At 38.6% G+C, this 15,716-nt stretch overlaps 1 protein-coding gene and 1 pseudogene across 6 annotated transcripts in view; one reads left to right on the top strand and one right to left on the bottom strand.

Annotated features, from left to right (window-relative positions):
- The first annotated feature begins 4,190 nt into the window (after nucleotides 1-4,190).
- On the top strand, nucleotides 4,191-5,344 carry LOC118326590 (annotated as a pseudogene).
- A 526-nt stretch (nucleotides 5,345-5,870) lies between these two features.
- The window catches only part of rbfox2 (RNA binding fox-1 homolog 2), a 35,456-nt gene continuing 25,610 nt past the window's right edge, over nucleotides 5,871-15,716 (bottom strand). For 2 of the 6 annotated variants that reach the window (XM_035659614.1, XM_035659615.1), the window contains exons 7-13: nucleotides 14,239-14,326; nucleotides 13,468-13,524; nucleotides 13,210-13,354; nucleotides 12,574-12,619; nucleotides 9,947-10,035; nucleotides 9,241-9,313; nucleotides 5,871-8,928 (exon numbers count right to left, since the gene is read on the bottom strand). In XM_035659614.1, coding sequence (XP_035515507.1) covers nucleotides 8,884-8,928; nucleotides 9,241-9,313; nucleotides 9,947-10,035; nucleotides 12,574-12,619; nucleotides 13,210-13,354; nucleotides 13,468-13,524; nucleotides 14,239-14,326 — 543 coding nt within the window. In that variant the 3' untranslated portion in view covers nucleotides 5,871-8,883. Of the gene's footprint in view, nucleotides 8,929-9,240; nucleotides 9,314-9,946; nucleotides 10,036-11,289; nucleotides 12,112-12,573; nucleotides 12,620-13,209; nucleotides 13,355-13,467; nucleotides 13,525-14,238; nucleotides 14,327-15,716 lie in introns of those variants that run through there. The other 4 variants (XM_035659616.1, XR_004796647.1, XR_004796648.1 and 1 more) reach the window with 4 other exon arrangements.

Genomic DNA, 15,716 nt, shown 5'->3' with positions numbered 1-15,716 from the left:
TTTAATTAGTTACTGAAGGGGAAAAAGAAGAAGAACAAGAAATATGAGGTCCCTTTAAACTTTTTCTGTTTGCCACTGCTTTGTATTCATTTCAATTTGGGATTAATATTAATTAAGATTAAACTCTTTAAATTGTATTTCTCATCTTCTTCAGCAAGCTTATCAACATCTAGAGTACAAATGCATAAAACATGTTGATGATAAAAGTGTTGAAAACTCTCTCGGGCTCCTCCAGATCCAACAAGTAAAAAGACCTGAGGGCATTATAGCTAAAGAAATAGAGACTGGGCCTTGAGTGGTACCAACAAATAACTTCTCTCTTCTCAGTAAGAATCTCAGACAAATACTATAAAGCCATCACTCTGTCTGTCTTCCTCTTCTGTGAGAAAAGCAACAAGTCTGATTACATGCTATCAAAGCCTGAGCTCCCTGTACCAGAACAGATAAAATTGCAGTTTCATCTTACCTTCTGTTGAAGTCTCGAAGTCCAATGCTTGTCTGTTGAGTCTTGCTTGTTTCTCTCTTGTGAGTTTCGTCTCTGTGTCTAACTGTCCCCTTTTTAAAGTCCTAGGAGCTCCTAATCCACTCAGATGTTCATTCTGTCATTCTTTCATGTGCCAATTCTACTGTCCTCTTCTGTACCAGCTCAGCCACAAATAGACGGGATAAAGGATAATAAGATTTAAATACAAGGTGTATATCTGTCAACCTGTGAATTAAAAGTAAATTATAGAGATGTCATTTATTGGCAGTGGTGAGTGACAGTAATTAGAATAACTATCAGGCTGAAACATTGTTTGTCTATTTGTCACAGCCCACCACATACATCAGTACTTTACCCACACAAACTGCACGATTCTGCATCATGAGATCTTTTCATGGTCAATTTCACAATTTTATCATAGTACAGGTAACTAAGTAAGAGTTTGTTCTGGTTCAGTTGGTTTACTGTGGAAAAAGGCTTCCCAAGCAGGTGATAACGGAAAAGAAAAAGACAAGGAGTCATTGCAGAAATGTATTTATAATGGTAAATATGAAGAAATACAGCTACTCAGTAGCTTGAAGCCTAAAAGCCTTTTAGAAATAATAAATGAATAATACATTGCCTTATTTTTCTACATTAGACGGCTCCCTTTCTTTTTGTTTTCAGCATCCACTACATTTAATAAAAGTCTCTAGTATATGTCTGATAGTATTGGATATATTATGTTTTAGTTCACAGTTTTGTGTATTTGCAGTTTATTTACTGCTTTGACATTTCATTTTTAAACAGATGTATTTTTTTTATATATTTCTTAATGCATTTATATTTTATATTTAAGATTCTCAACTTTCAGTATTTATTTATCTTTTATTTCTCTTATATGTTTACTGTAAAAAAAACCTGATGCTGTTTCTTCTGTTGCTGACTTGAAAATGTCCCAACATCTCATGAAGCCTCGGAGCAGTTCTGGTCATGATGACACAGCCCTTATTGTTCATATTCACACATCAATATTAAAATGTACTTTGAAGGCCAGCGATCTCATGCCTCTATGTCCAAACAAAAGGGAGGTTTTGAGTAACTTGGAGAGACCAGCATAAATGGTAAAATCAAAGATTGGGATATTCTTTCTATTTGTAAACAAACATGTGTCCTGACATAGCCTGCACGAGGATCTGGAGCATGTGATGTAAGAGCAGCGATGCCCTGAGCTGCATGCAGGTGATCAGTTACTTAGTGACAAATAAAGAACACTTAACCCTTAAGCTCTTAATCTTTCGCCTCATGGCATGGACCGAGGTTAAAAGGGGACAATATTGAGACAGTAATAACCTTAATGAACAATTATTAATGTAAGACATGAAGGGGAGTGTTTGCCGGTGGTAAAACATTAAACATGCTCCATGATTTTGTTAGAACACTCAATTTTGTCCCCAAATATTTATGTTATTTAACAAATCTTAACTTAACTTAAAAGTGAGAGTTAGTCCATTTTGTCATCATTTTCCAACAGTTTTATATTCTTTTTATAAACTAATTAAGACTCAGATGTTTGTTAAAGTCTGGAAAAACTAGCAAGTGGACATTGAGTAAAGATATTTCTGTCAAATTATTGTCATACAACACAATAATGAACTTTAACTATCCACTGTTTATGTTTTATAACTGCTGTGAGTTGCATTTATTGTTGTTGTAGGATAATAAGCCATTAGAATAATAACGTATTTATTCTACAATACCCATTAGGCATTCAACTATTTTTAAAATGCACCACTCAGAAAAGAATATATTCAGAATGAGGTCCCAAAACAACTCATGTTATTCAATAAATCCAATTAGTTTGCCCAGAGATGCTTCATTATGTAAAGGTTGCAAAGGTCTTCACATGGCATGACGCACCAGGCTGGACTTTTGAGCCCCCTCCTCAGTCTTACGGAGCAGAGGGGCCAATTAGAGGATGGGGTGTAAAAAAAAAACAACTTATAGATGAGCATGTCAGGGGGCTTAGTGGGAAGGAGTATATAAGAAGAACCTGGACAAGCACCAGAAAGACACAAACTGACCAGAGAGACACTTGACTGAAGCTGAAACTGTGTGACTGCAAAAACAGGTAAGATGAAACTCTCTCCTTCACTCAGCTTTGGCTAACTTTCAATTGTGCTGTGAGGATTAAGGTTAGAGTTGTACATGAGAGCAGAGCAAACGTGATGAGAAAGCATGACTGTAGATTGATACTGTGAGGTGCACATGTCGTGGCTGTGATCTTTCAATTGTAAAATATATTGTATTTTGTAGACAAAAATATTTGCACTTGTGCTGCTGTTGTTAATCAATTTTGGGAAAAGCTTCAGAAGTCTTCACAAAGCCAAACGTGCTTGTTTTCTTTGGCTTATTTTCCAGATTATAGCTTTATATTTTGTGGTTTGTGAATTTGGATCCTTGTTTTTATACATTATATTTTCCGTTTATTTTACATCCTCTTTTTCTACTGTTTGGAAGTATCGTATAAGTAAAATATAATCAATGAATTACTCACTTTTTACCTTGTAGAGGTTGTGGACTATCTGGGCATTAACTCCTCAAAAGTCACTCCATTTAATCAGCAGGTTTAAGTTTTGCCTGTTTGACCTGTTTTATATTGTTTGGACTCAAATGTTTTATCTTTTTGAGTCTATAAAATAACTAATAACTGAAGTATTGAGGATATTTTCTGAAATTCTTACGTTCAGTTTAGTTCAGTTCAGTCTTTATTGTTCTGTTTGCTGCACAGAGAAAAGATGTCAGACATTAGTAAACAGAATAAAAACCATTAGCTGGAGTGACATGCTTTAAGTGATAACAATAAAACAAGGATTCAACGCATCTCTATTACTAAAATTTTAAATTAGCATGTGTGCATTACGTGACATCATCATGTAAAAATGATGATCTTGTTGCACCTTCCTTCCTCACTATTAATGTAAATGTCCGATCTCTGTTGGTTTGTGTTTTGACTGCCCTTCTGGCCAAAAATTTGATTTAAATCTCAAGAGAGACCATCCTGGTTTAAGAAGGTAAAAACAATTAAAAAGAGATGTTGTCGCTATGTGCAGGAGATGTGTTGACCCTCACTAGAACATCACACAGATATATTATACAGATTTAGTTGTGGGTAATGAGAAGCAGGGGCATACTGTAACTAAAGTGAAATTTAACACTAACTGGTTAACTGAGACTGATGACATTATTTGTTTGTGTGTTCAAAGATGCCATCAGTGAGATCAAAGTATATTTCTGGTAAAGTCCAGAGCACTGCTCAGCTTCCCTGTAAAATAAGACCTATAGCTGAGGTCAGACAAAGGTCGGATCAAAGCAGATTGAAAATTAGCTGTTCAGTGCAAAATCTCCTTATACTCTGGGTTCATTACAACATAAAGACTAACTTTGGAATTAGGTGAACTTAGTGATATTCTGGTCTCATTACCAAGTCTGTAACTTGGCCAAGAATAACCTAATCTTTAAAGCCAAGGTATAAAAATAGACAAAGCTGTTTGTGTAACTGGGTCCTAAGGAGCTGTATGGCAGCTTTAATCTATAATTTAATCTATATATTAACCAAACACAGTGGGGTTTAGAGGAGGAGGAGGAGGCGGAGGAGGAGGAGGAGGAGGATGGGTCTTACACATAAAGACTGACTGTTGATTGTTTCTCTCTCAGTACATAAAAGATGGCAGACACAGCTGTTGCAACTCCCGCCGACAAGAAGGCACCTCCCAAGTTCAGCAGAGGGCTGCTCGTACCTTCAAGAGCAAGGCCCCTAAACCAGGACAGAAGGGGTAAGCTGGACAAAAGTTTTCCATTGACTTTACATTGTCTAGTCCAGTCTAGTCTAGTCGGGTGAAATACATTTGTCTGACAGCCAAAGTTACTTTTCAGATTAGGATTTTACTTAAAAATCATATCATAATCTTATAAAATTATTTTCACATTGTAGTATTGGTACTTAGTAAAGGTTTAGTTGACTTCTTTCCATAGCTGAAAGTCACATATCAAATAAAAGAAACCAAGTGAAACATTCCCAAGAAATTAAGACTCGTTTCTTTTTCAGATTCGGAGACGACATCCCCGGCATGGAGGGCCTTGGCACAGACATCACAGTGGTTTGCCCATGGGAAGCCTTCGGGGACATGGAGCTCAGCGACCTGGCGAAATATGGAATTGTGTAGAAACCCGACCGTGTCTTCATCCCGGCTATTTTACCACCCTGCACTGATTTTCCTTTGCCCGTCCTCCTTTCTCGCCTTGTTCTCCTTCCCTGACCTGATGTCTATTGTTGTGTTAGGCCCATGTAGGTTTTGGGAAATATTGCCCAAAAAGAAAACATTATTCCCAAAGCTATTTAAAACTGAAAATTGGCAAATGTCATTTTTGTGGGTTTGATCACTGTTATCACAGTATATCACCACTAAACCTTTTATCCCTCTTATCCCCACCCCCTTTGGAGCTCCCTTTTTATTGTACAGCTGCTTATGAGATATATACACACACACACATTTTTATTTTTATGAACTATTGGTGTAAACTTGTGAACACTATCAAATGGGAGTGAAAGTTGACTAGAAGTGTCAATAAATATTTTCCTCAAAGAAATGTTGTCTTCTTTAAGCACACAGTTTAATTTTGTGGGAATTCATCCTAAGTAAAATAATGGAAGAAAAACTATAACAAATACCAGCAATAATTGCATAATTAAAGCTGCTATAATAAATATTAACAGACAGGCTAGTTACCATGCTAACACGCTATAGATGGCGATGTTGATAAACATTAAAGGTGTTAAACATTGGGATGTTAGCATACATAAATGCATAAACAGTAGCAGCCGCCTTGACTGAGTAATGTGAAAGGTGTCACTCATCAGCATTTTTGACCTCGTTTGGATTTTACAGCCTGCAGCTTTACCATTTTGGTTCATTGTCAATGTGGTATTAAACATTTAAACTCTGATAAACAGTGTATGCCAACGCCACCTGCCCGGCATGAAACAACAGAAAAAGTAAGCATCTAGCTGGTGATATAATGGAGCATTGAGCTTCTAAAGAGCCAGATTTTCTCTCCGGTGTTGAGGGACACAAAGTAGAGACGAACAGTCATTCAGGAGGTGATTAGAAACACAAACCCTTATGTTGTTCCAGATCTGCCGGATGTAAATAAGCAACTGCTGGTATAAGTTTCCATATCAATCTAAAATATGATATGTTGTGTGTACAGCTTGTTTCCACCAAAGAAATCTGTTCCTGATCAATACTAAAAATTTTAAAATCCGCACTTTCTGTGTTTGTACAATAATGTGAGAAACATCCATTTTACTAAACGAATAGAACAGAAAAAGAAAACAACCTGAAAGCTTGATCACAACAAAACATTTTTATATAAAACATTTTATATGGACATTCAATAACAAAAAAACATAATGGCAGTCAAGAGGGATAGACATGACAGAGGGAAGAGGACTGGTCATTGAGATAGCAACTATGAAGAACGGCCACATAGTTTACTATAATACAGTGGCAAGAAAACCACGACAGGAAAATGAAGCTGCCACTTGTTCTTTTGTGCGGCAGCCATTTTGTTTGTCAGCAGGCCTTTTTGCCGAACATCACTGTGCTCTTTGTTGTGTTAACTAGCTTCAAACTGCTAGCTGCCGGTCATCCTAACATAGAGTTTAGTGGTAAAGAAGAACGCAACTGGGCTCGGCTGCTCAGGAGTCAAATATGAAAGACACAAGATTCATGCAAAACTTTTTTTTTTTTTTTAACTTGACAATTATCGCTCATGCTGGTTTGTCCATGCCTTCAGTGGCTTTGTTAAGTCCATTGTTGTGTATTTTTATGTAGCACTTCTCAAGTTGGGAACCAGAACGTGCTGGGGACTGTTAGTTAGCATCTTTGGCTAGGTTTTCTTTTTTCCCCCTTTATTTTTGTCCAGAGCACATTCGATAGTAACTTGGAATTGTTTAATAAGAAATGTTAAATGTCATGAGAAAACCCAACAGCAGCACATTTAATAGGAAAAAAAAAAACATCTTATTGACCTGCATGTTTTTCCTAGTGTGAGAAATGGAAAACACAACGGTAGCTTAGAAAGTAGTTAATGGGTAAAACAAAAAAAACAAAGAAACGCCCCATTTAACACACAACTTAGATCATATCCCACAATGACATTTTTACCAAGTTGGAATATTATCCTGCTTAGGTATGAGAGATAACACTTTCAGACATTTTACTAGATATCTTCAATCAAACCTGGAGCGACCGCACTGGCCAAGCTGACAGATTTAACCACTGAAATGTAAGGAGTCCGCTTGAAAACAACAAACAATCAAAATAAACGGAAAACTCAAAAAAAGGAGAGGAACACAGTTGGTTTTTTTTTTTTTTTACCAAAAGTGCTACAGACCTAATTCATTCCTAATGTCTCAGTCACCTGCATAAATATGGACACAAAAAAGAAAGGGGAAAAAATCCAACTGTTCCTGTATAGTTTGAAATATAATCAGTTGTCATGCTAACGGATTCCTATGGTCAACCCAGAACAGAACAAAACAAAAACAAATAAAACAGTAGCCGGGATTAATTAAACTAAGAGGATAAAAGTTTGGTAGTGTTACACGCATACCTCAGGTACGCTCTCGGCCTCTCGGCTCAAGATCTTTACTCCATAGCAGAAGGGAAAAAAAATTTTACTTTGCACCTTACTGGAGAAGGAACAACACTTACTGATATATATATTTAAAAAAAAGTCAAACAGAAGATGAAAAAGAAGTAAATAAAGACAGCAATAGGATTATCAAGGATTATGATAATAACAATAACAAAGATAATATATTTATACATACGGCAGAAAAATGTGCTTTCTACAAATCTTTGGAACAAAAACAAAAGCCAAAAAAAGCCACGTTTTGGAAATATAGAATACAACAGTATAGAAATATGCACAATAGTAAGGTGTTTTGCATTTAAATATTTTCTATTAACTCACCGACAGAATCTCTCTCTTGCTCAGTAATGGCTGCTGGCAGCATCTCGAACACAATTACCAACTAAAGTATGTTTCAGGAAGACTCATTCAGATGTTGGACTTTGCTCTATAAATGATGGAGCGTGTGGGGAAAATCCAAATGATAAATCTCTACATTAAAGGATCAACAAGTACTTGAACCTCGGGGTTGTGGGTGGATAATTTAGTTTGAATCTAAAGCTAAAATCAATCTTTGAAGTGTAGTGCTGAACGTTTTGTAGTGTTTGGTGGTGAAATCCTGTGCGTGAGGAGGATGATCTGAGACTATATATGTGTCACGAAGTCAAAAGGTGGAATATTTTTAAACACAGATGCTCATTTTCTGATTTTCAACCCCAAGGTTCACTGTTGAAACTACGTGCCCCATAACAGCAGCAGCTGCTGCTGAATCAGACAAAATAATGGTTCAATAAGAATAATAATGAGAATAATTACAATAATAATAATAATAATAATTTGGTAACTTTTTTCTCTAAACTAATTTCTTTGCATATCATAACAATTTTAAGTTTAAAGGTTCACCATTTCCACATACTAAGAAAACTTGAGGTAAGGAACAGCTCTAATAACCCTCCCTCCTTCAGCTTTCGGACGTGATTTCTGTAGCGTTATAAACCGTCACATCATCTCTCCAAGCCTCCATGTTCAGTCTCCCTCTACCAGAACACGGCAAGAATGGAAATCCTCTCTCATTACTATCCGCCCACGTTAAAGAGGACTTATAAAAATCCACCAGTGGGTTTTATTTTTTTTTTTAAATCATTTTAGTGACTCATCATTCTGGTTCAAAATGTTTTTAGGTGCTCTTTCGAGGCACCTTCCTGCTTCCTACCGCTCCGACGTTTTGTGGGCGCTGTGATTGCTCGTTTCCCTCTCTTTTTCCTTTAATGTTGAGTGTGTGCAGGCCACAGAGCACTTTCTCATACATGGTTGACAGCTATTTAAATGTCAGTTATCCACATACAGCCTTTGGAAGAACATCTGGCCTCCATCCCGAGTCTTGTGCTGCTGAGTGCCGAGAGAATAAGAAGGGGGGAGGAGGGGGGGGACTATAATACAGCCGTGCAATAGGGAAGGTGGCCATTTTGAGTCTTTATATTTTTTTTTTCTTATTTTTTTTATGCAAAGGCCATCCGTCAGTCTTTAATACAGCATTCCTCTATTTCTGTAGTAGCGTATATAAGAAAACGTGGGACTGCTCAGGGGTGGGATCTTGAAATATCTTTGTTGTGGTCGACTCCACACTTTAAAACTGGATGCAGTCCAACTCCACGACAACAGAGGGAGCTCTTTCAGAGTAAATCAATGGAAGAGAGGAGCTCCTGGGAAATGTAGTGTCTTTAGTAAGGGGCAAATCTACTGTAGCCTCCCCTGTACAGTGTGGCCTGTGAAAAAACAAAAGGCAAAATTTAGTAAATGAAATCTTTTTCTATTCCTCAGCTGATCAGTCTGGTGGTATATTTTTTCCTTATTGTTAATAAATTCCATAAAAAGACAACAATGAATTTATTCTACTAAAAAGTATTGTCTGTGAACGTGGGGCCGAGACCCACTGACAGGAAAAGGGAAGTTGTAAAATATTGAGAATATGACTAACACAATGTTGGTTGCGCTCTTTTCATGGGAACTGTTGACAGTAAGATTATCACTTGCCTTATCCTTTGAATGCATGCCAATATTAAGCTTTAGGGACTTACCATGGCTCCAACACCGTAGGCAGCTGGGGCGAGGGCAGCATGGTAGGGGTCTGCTGTGTAAACTCGGCCGTAGCTAGAAAACACATCAAACATGAGATATTACATTATATTTTAAAAGAAGAAAAAAAGGGCACTATGCTCTAACACAAGGTGACTCACATACTGTGACTGCAGGAGGAAAGAGGGGTTGTTGTTTTTTAAAATTCACTTGCTGGTCTAAGATCTGTGTAGGACTGAAACCCCAAAACTATATAACTCATGATCTGGAGAGAGTTTCTAGAGAACTAGAGTTCTTGTCCTGTACACTAATGTAATTCACAAGTAATTTTTCATCATAACTGTATATCCTGTGTAGTATCTCTTCATTGGCATTCAGTGCAATAGAGAGTTGTCTCAAAAAGTAACTGTTTTTAAAGCTCTTAAACAGGCTGATCCCTTCTTAAATCCTGGACTTTTAATCACTAATATTTCATACTTAAAGGCCATTTTTGTTTTGTGGCATTTGGAATTGAATGTCCCGGTCTATATCTTAGATTTTAAACCTTGCATTGATACTCGTACAGCACTAGTGTTGATCTTAAAAGCAAGTTTATTAAATGTGCTTTTTAAATAAAGTAACTACTTAGTGACAGAGGCTGCAGGCAAGTAGGCAACATCTAAAGACACATCAGAGGAGGCTTCAAGTAGGGCTGGACTGCTCACTCACCTGTCACTGTAAGCTGCCGCTGCAGCCGCCGCTGCTGCAGGAGTTGCTACTGCAGTCGGCTGGGCATAACGATACGCTGCATAGCCACCCTGTGATTTGCCGATGACGGGGGGAGAGAGAGGTGGAGGGTAGAGGGTAGAGTGTGTGGTAGAGGAGAAGGAAACAATGGAGGGAGAGGCGGGACGAAACAGAAAGAAGAGTAAATTCTTGTTAAACGTTTGCTGGATTTCCTCTACACACTAACTGACTAGCAGTGAATCTAAAGGGTTACATTGTGAGAAAAACTGCTGAGAAGAGAGCGAAAGATTAACAAGCAGACAGTCAGCAAAACTGGCTAATCTGGTGCAGTACAGCATTCACAAAGATGTAGCTCAGGCTCTGTGTGGGTCTCTCCCTCCATGACTAATGTGGAAAAAATATCTTTAATTTTACATAATGTGCTTTATTGTTTGCAGCGTTCCCCTGGGCAACATTAAAAGTGCATTATCTCTCCCACTGTGAGTTGGACATGGAGGGAGAGAGAGTTCATAACCATAACTGTGCCCCACCCCGGTTCCCCTACCAAAAACACACAGTTAAAGAAAGGGGAAGGGGTGGCAAGATGATTGTGTCATTATTTATGTTTGGATGGACAGCTGATGAACAGACACAAAAAACTACAGGTGTAAGAAGACAGTCAGCCAGTCGGATTAAAAAAGGGCGCACACACACACACCGCTCACGTGGCCAGCAACCAATCACTGAAAAACACAGCATGCTTTCCCAAACTCAGAACGTACAGTGTATTAGGCCAAACATCCCTATAAAACAAAAACACACACCGCTGCATTCTACCCTAAAGGATCAGTCACGACCAAGTCCCCGCATTCAGGACCACACAGTTGCTGCTATGGGAGGAAGGCTGGACTGGGGGAGGTTGGGAGAAAGGAGGATGATATGTATAGTTGAAGAGAGAGAGGGTGTAGGAGTGGTTAGTGATTGAGAAAATAGGAAGGTAAAGAGCCACAGCGCAAGAAAAGATTAGAATAATAAAGGGAACAGAAGAAGAAGAGATAGGAAAGTGCCAGGTGACACAAATGGTTTCAATTATTGTCTGAGGAAGGAGTGATATGAGCATAGCGACGTACAGAAATGTTGAATATGTATTGACGGTATATAACCGTAAAGAGAAAAACAGGAGGGGGTGTCGGGGTAGTGCATAAATAAAAGGAGAGAGGACTTGGGGAGGAGTCAGCCTTGTAAGTATGTCTTGCATGCCGACACTTGATTCAGTTAGCATGGCCACAAGGGAAACACGATAGGGAAGATTATACCTCAGGACAAGGGGTAACTAGAGAAATGCACTGCTGATAGAAACTGTCCTACATCCCTCTGAGTGCTGGATAAGTCTAGTGTCCTATTTGTTTCTTGTCCTGTTTGTATTTCAAGCCTGGTAATGCAGCTTGCTGACACATTATAATTTTCACTAATGTGCATTAGACTTTGTAAAGTTTGTGTACAATAAAATGTTGAATTTTTGAGGAGAGTATAACAACATGACGACATGCCTGGGCTTGAAAAATGCTTCGTCACCTGAATAATCTCAGTTTTGGACAATTGTTTACTGTTATTTAACTGATGAAAATGTCAAATAATATTCTAAAATGTTAATTTTGTGTTTGCCTCAAGAACACAATGAAGTGAATCAGATTCATAGATAAAAAATTTTGCTGTGACGTTCTGGTCACCTGAGGCCAAAATAACAAAAAATGCTTTGTTTTCTTACATTGTTGGTGCACAAAATATACGTAGTGGATGAATTTATGAAATAGACTTTATCACAAGTGCAAATTTTGGTTAAATAAATTGAGCCACTGCTTAAGTATTCACCTAATCTACACTCAAATGTACATCCATCTCTCCTGTAGATATGTTTCAGTTGTATGTACAGAAGCATATTCTTCATTGAATTCAAATTACAACTGTTCTCCCCCTTCCGCAACTCCACCCATGTCAGAATCCAGTGAGTTAGTAGAAGAAGACAGAGAAGGCATTTCAATCTCAGATGGTCAATAATGTCTAGCAGCACGCAGTCATTGGAGACGAGGAGGATGCACACTGGCTCTCACACAGAGTGTGTAAACCCTACCTGGGGCAATCTGCCACTAATGTCCTGAAACACTAGTCTACAGAGAGAACAGAAACAGCTATTGTCAACCTGGTCGCACACACACACACACCACACACACACACAGACACACACTCATAATCACATTGGTACAAACTAACTCACAAATGCTCAGAGACAAACCCTAGAGGAGTCTACTCATGAATGACCACTTTGATGAAAATGTGTGTGTTGGGCCGCTGAGTGCTGTTTTTCTATTTGTATGGATAATTGAAGGCACATTTTATGAGATTGTACATTATGAAAAGTGATGAGTCTAAATTATTTGTACTTTATAAAGAAAGTAAGATCATTTAAGTCGGGAAAACATAAAATGTCTACATGAGATGAATCAAATCACCCACAAGTACACGTCTCTATGGGTTTGGTCTTTGCCATTTCACACTTGAAAACCCACAGGCAAAAGAGGGGAAAACGTAGGTGAGGAGTGAGGCAGTAGAGGAGAGAGGGTTATACTTACATAGAGATCAGCTGCACCGTAAAAGCCATCCTGATAGGCCATCACACTGAGAGAGAGAGACGAGAAAGGAAAGGAAAAGGAGAGAGTACAGAGGAGCGGTGGTAGAGAGTCGAAACAAAACAAAACAAAACAAAAAAAATGGTGTGATGCGCCACCATGTGGGCATGGCAGAAAACAACAAACAAGAGTGACGATTGAGGGAGAGAGAGGTGAGAAGACGGTGCCAAACAGATTGTGAAAAAGAGAAGAGAAAGAAGGGTGAGATTATTACACACCGTGCAACATGCAAGACAAAATACCACCTCTTTGTATACAAATGCTGATTTAATGGTGATACTACGGTTACTTCAGCCACTGAGACAAACTATTAAAAGAAAAGACTACTCAATTTGATCCTCAAGTATCCTATCATTACTTTTGATGTACAAGGAAATGGTATTTCAGCTCAGCAAACTGTCAATATCTCAATGAAAATATATTCAAACACACAGCATGCACAATTATGAATTACCATTTTGTAACTAAGTGAAGGCATGCATTTAAGAAGGCAGTTATATGCATAACATTATGTCTAGTTTTTATCATCAATAGCGGTTTACTAGCTATCAGTTTTTATTTGTTTGTGTGTGTGTTTACCCCGGGTAGGTAGGGATGGCAGGTTGTGGCACAGCTGCCCTGACTGCACTGTAGACAGGCCGGGCACGACCCCGCAGATGAGCGCCTCGAAAGGTCGCAGCGGTGGAGGCAGCTGCTGCTGCTGCTGGGTACGGAAACCCCGGTACTGAGAGAGAGCGTAGAAAGAACAGCGTCTTAAAATAAACTTCACGATTACAATATTATTTGTGCATCTTCTCTGCATCAGTTTCAGTATAAAGCTAAACCTTGTTGTCATACCTGTATAAAGTTCAGGACTGTACATGGCTCCAACCATGGGACTCAACTTCCATCCAGCTGTAGTAAACACAAGAAAATTTTTATATTTAAAGCAGAATTCAACAGAAAATATCACTGCAGCAATCAGAAATGTTATGACTTGATCTATGCTGTTCATTTTATTGTTCATTGTAGAGAGAGGATGTAAAAAGCTTCCTGACTGTTTGTCTGCAGCGCATCTGTGACAGCATTCATCAGTGTCACTACCAGGACAGAACAATACAATATTATCATTAGGGATAGAAAGATTATCTGTCTGGACAATTATCGGATCTGATATTCAGCATTTTTCCAATTATCTGTATTTTTCTATGTGATTGCCAATACAAGAATTTTAAAATGCGCTGCTTTGGCTATGAGGCAGCTGCCTCTCTTTGTCTGTAGTTTCACTCAATGTTGCACCCACAGCATCGGATTTGTTACACGTCATTTCATAATATAATATATATATATATATATATATATTTATATTTGTATTTATATATTTATATATTTATATATTATGTTATTGTTTTACAAGTAAGTTTTGTTGTCCAAAAATAATGATTCCAAGAAAACAGCGATCAAAAACGTAAGCCTGTCTTTCATATTTTTATATGTAGTTCCACAAAAATTGTACATATTGGCAACCAAGGCTTTTATCTATGTGATCATATAAATTTTAGCAATATTTCCCAGGCACCACATATGAAACAAAGAGGTAGTTGTTAAGTGCAGTTCAAAGTGCATTACCGTATGGCAGAGTTGCGAGGCCCTCTCCGTTAGAGTAAGGTGTGGTCATCTTCTTGTTCGTCATCACTCTGGCTGTGGCATTATTGACCTGGACACCAGACAAAGTGGTCAGGGGCTAAGTCAACCCAGTTTAACATGTAAACAAGTATTGAGGAAGTGTACAAATTATGCAGGATTCAATCACATAATAGTCTGTGTTTTGAGTTTTCATATTAAACTTTAAGTGTGAGGCGTCATTAAACTTTAAACAGTTTTTTTTTTTTTTACTTATGACAGAGGTTAATTCTGTTGATGAGCAGCGATGGTATTTGATGCATGCGCTTCTTTTGAAGGAGAAAGACATTGAAAACAAGGATCCTGGTGAGTAGTCAGGCAGTTTTGCACACAAACAATGCAACCATTGGCACACAGAACGAAGAAAAAACAAAATATTTCAGAACAAAAGCATTCAAAAAGAAATCCAAGACCATTATATTGCTACCTTTAAAAAAAGGAGGGAAAAAGAAGGTGAATTAAGCGGCAGATTTATCAGTTCAACACAATGCAAAAAACATCAATCGAAGAGTTCATACACAAATTACACGCAGCCAATCAAGAGCGCATCACATCACCAGAGGTGAGCAAAACTAGCCAATCAGCAAGCATCAGATGCAGCAAGAGACCAATCAAAAAAGGTTGGCAGCCCTCCCAATCAAATACACATCATACAGAAAAAAGAGGACGGGAGGGAGAGAGAACGACAGAGAAAAGACAGAAATATAGAGGGATGCAGGAGGAGGAGCCAGTCCACATGAAAAGACACAGAAAAACACATACATGATGTGGAGGAGAGAGAGGCAGAGAGAGAGAGAGAGGCGGCGGGGGGTGTGAGAGAGACAGAAAGAGAGGCAGAGAGAGAACTAACTTGGCCGCTCTTCCGTGTTATTTGTGGCGTCTCTCAGGGTATTTTACTCAGTCTATTGCTCTCCATAGACGTGGATTCTCTCGGGATATTTAATAAAGCCTTAATTCCCCACTGTGATAGAGCCACTCGCCCGTTTGATCTGACTTTAATATGGGGAGAGAGAGAGAGGTAACTCGGAACAGCTGTTTCTGCCAGTCAAGTCTTCAGACTGTTGAAATGGAGAAGGGGCAGCAGCAGCTCTAATGATGCTCAACTGTGACATCTCTTAACACTTGTGTCCACTCCTTTTGTGTGTGTGTGTGTGTGTGTGGGTGGTTGGGGGCAGCTAGACGTGCAGGGAGGGTTGTGCTTGTCAGAGCTAGAAGTGGTGATTTGATAGGTGCAGCTGCAGCCAGCATGTCCCCTGCATTTCAATGAGTTGTGCACTTGGTCTGTTCACTGCCCTCCAACTACGTCTCTCCCTGTGTCTCTTTCTCGCCTCGCTTTTTAACTCTTGTCCTACTCTCACTTACTTGCCATCCCCCTGCTCATTTAGCAGTCTCTCCATCTTTTCCAGACAGATTTTCACTTTTTC

Source organism: Morone saxatilis, unplaced genomic scaffold, assembly GCF_004916995.1.
Source record: "Morone saxatilis isolate NCDOM2014 unplaced genomic scaffold, NCSU_SB_2.0 Contig17, whole genome shotgun sequence".
Lineage (NCBI taxonomy): Eukaryota > Metazoa > Chordata > Actinopteri > Moronidae > Morone > Morone saxatilis.
Note: the sequence above shows the minus strand (reverse complement) of the source record. Positions and strands in the feature narration are given on the sequence as shown.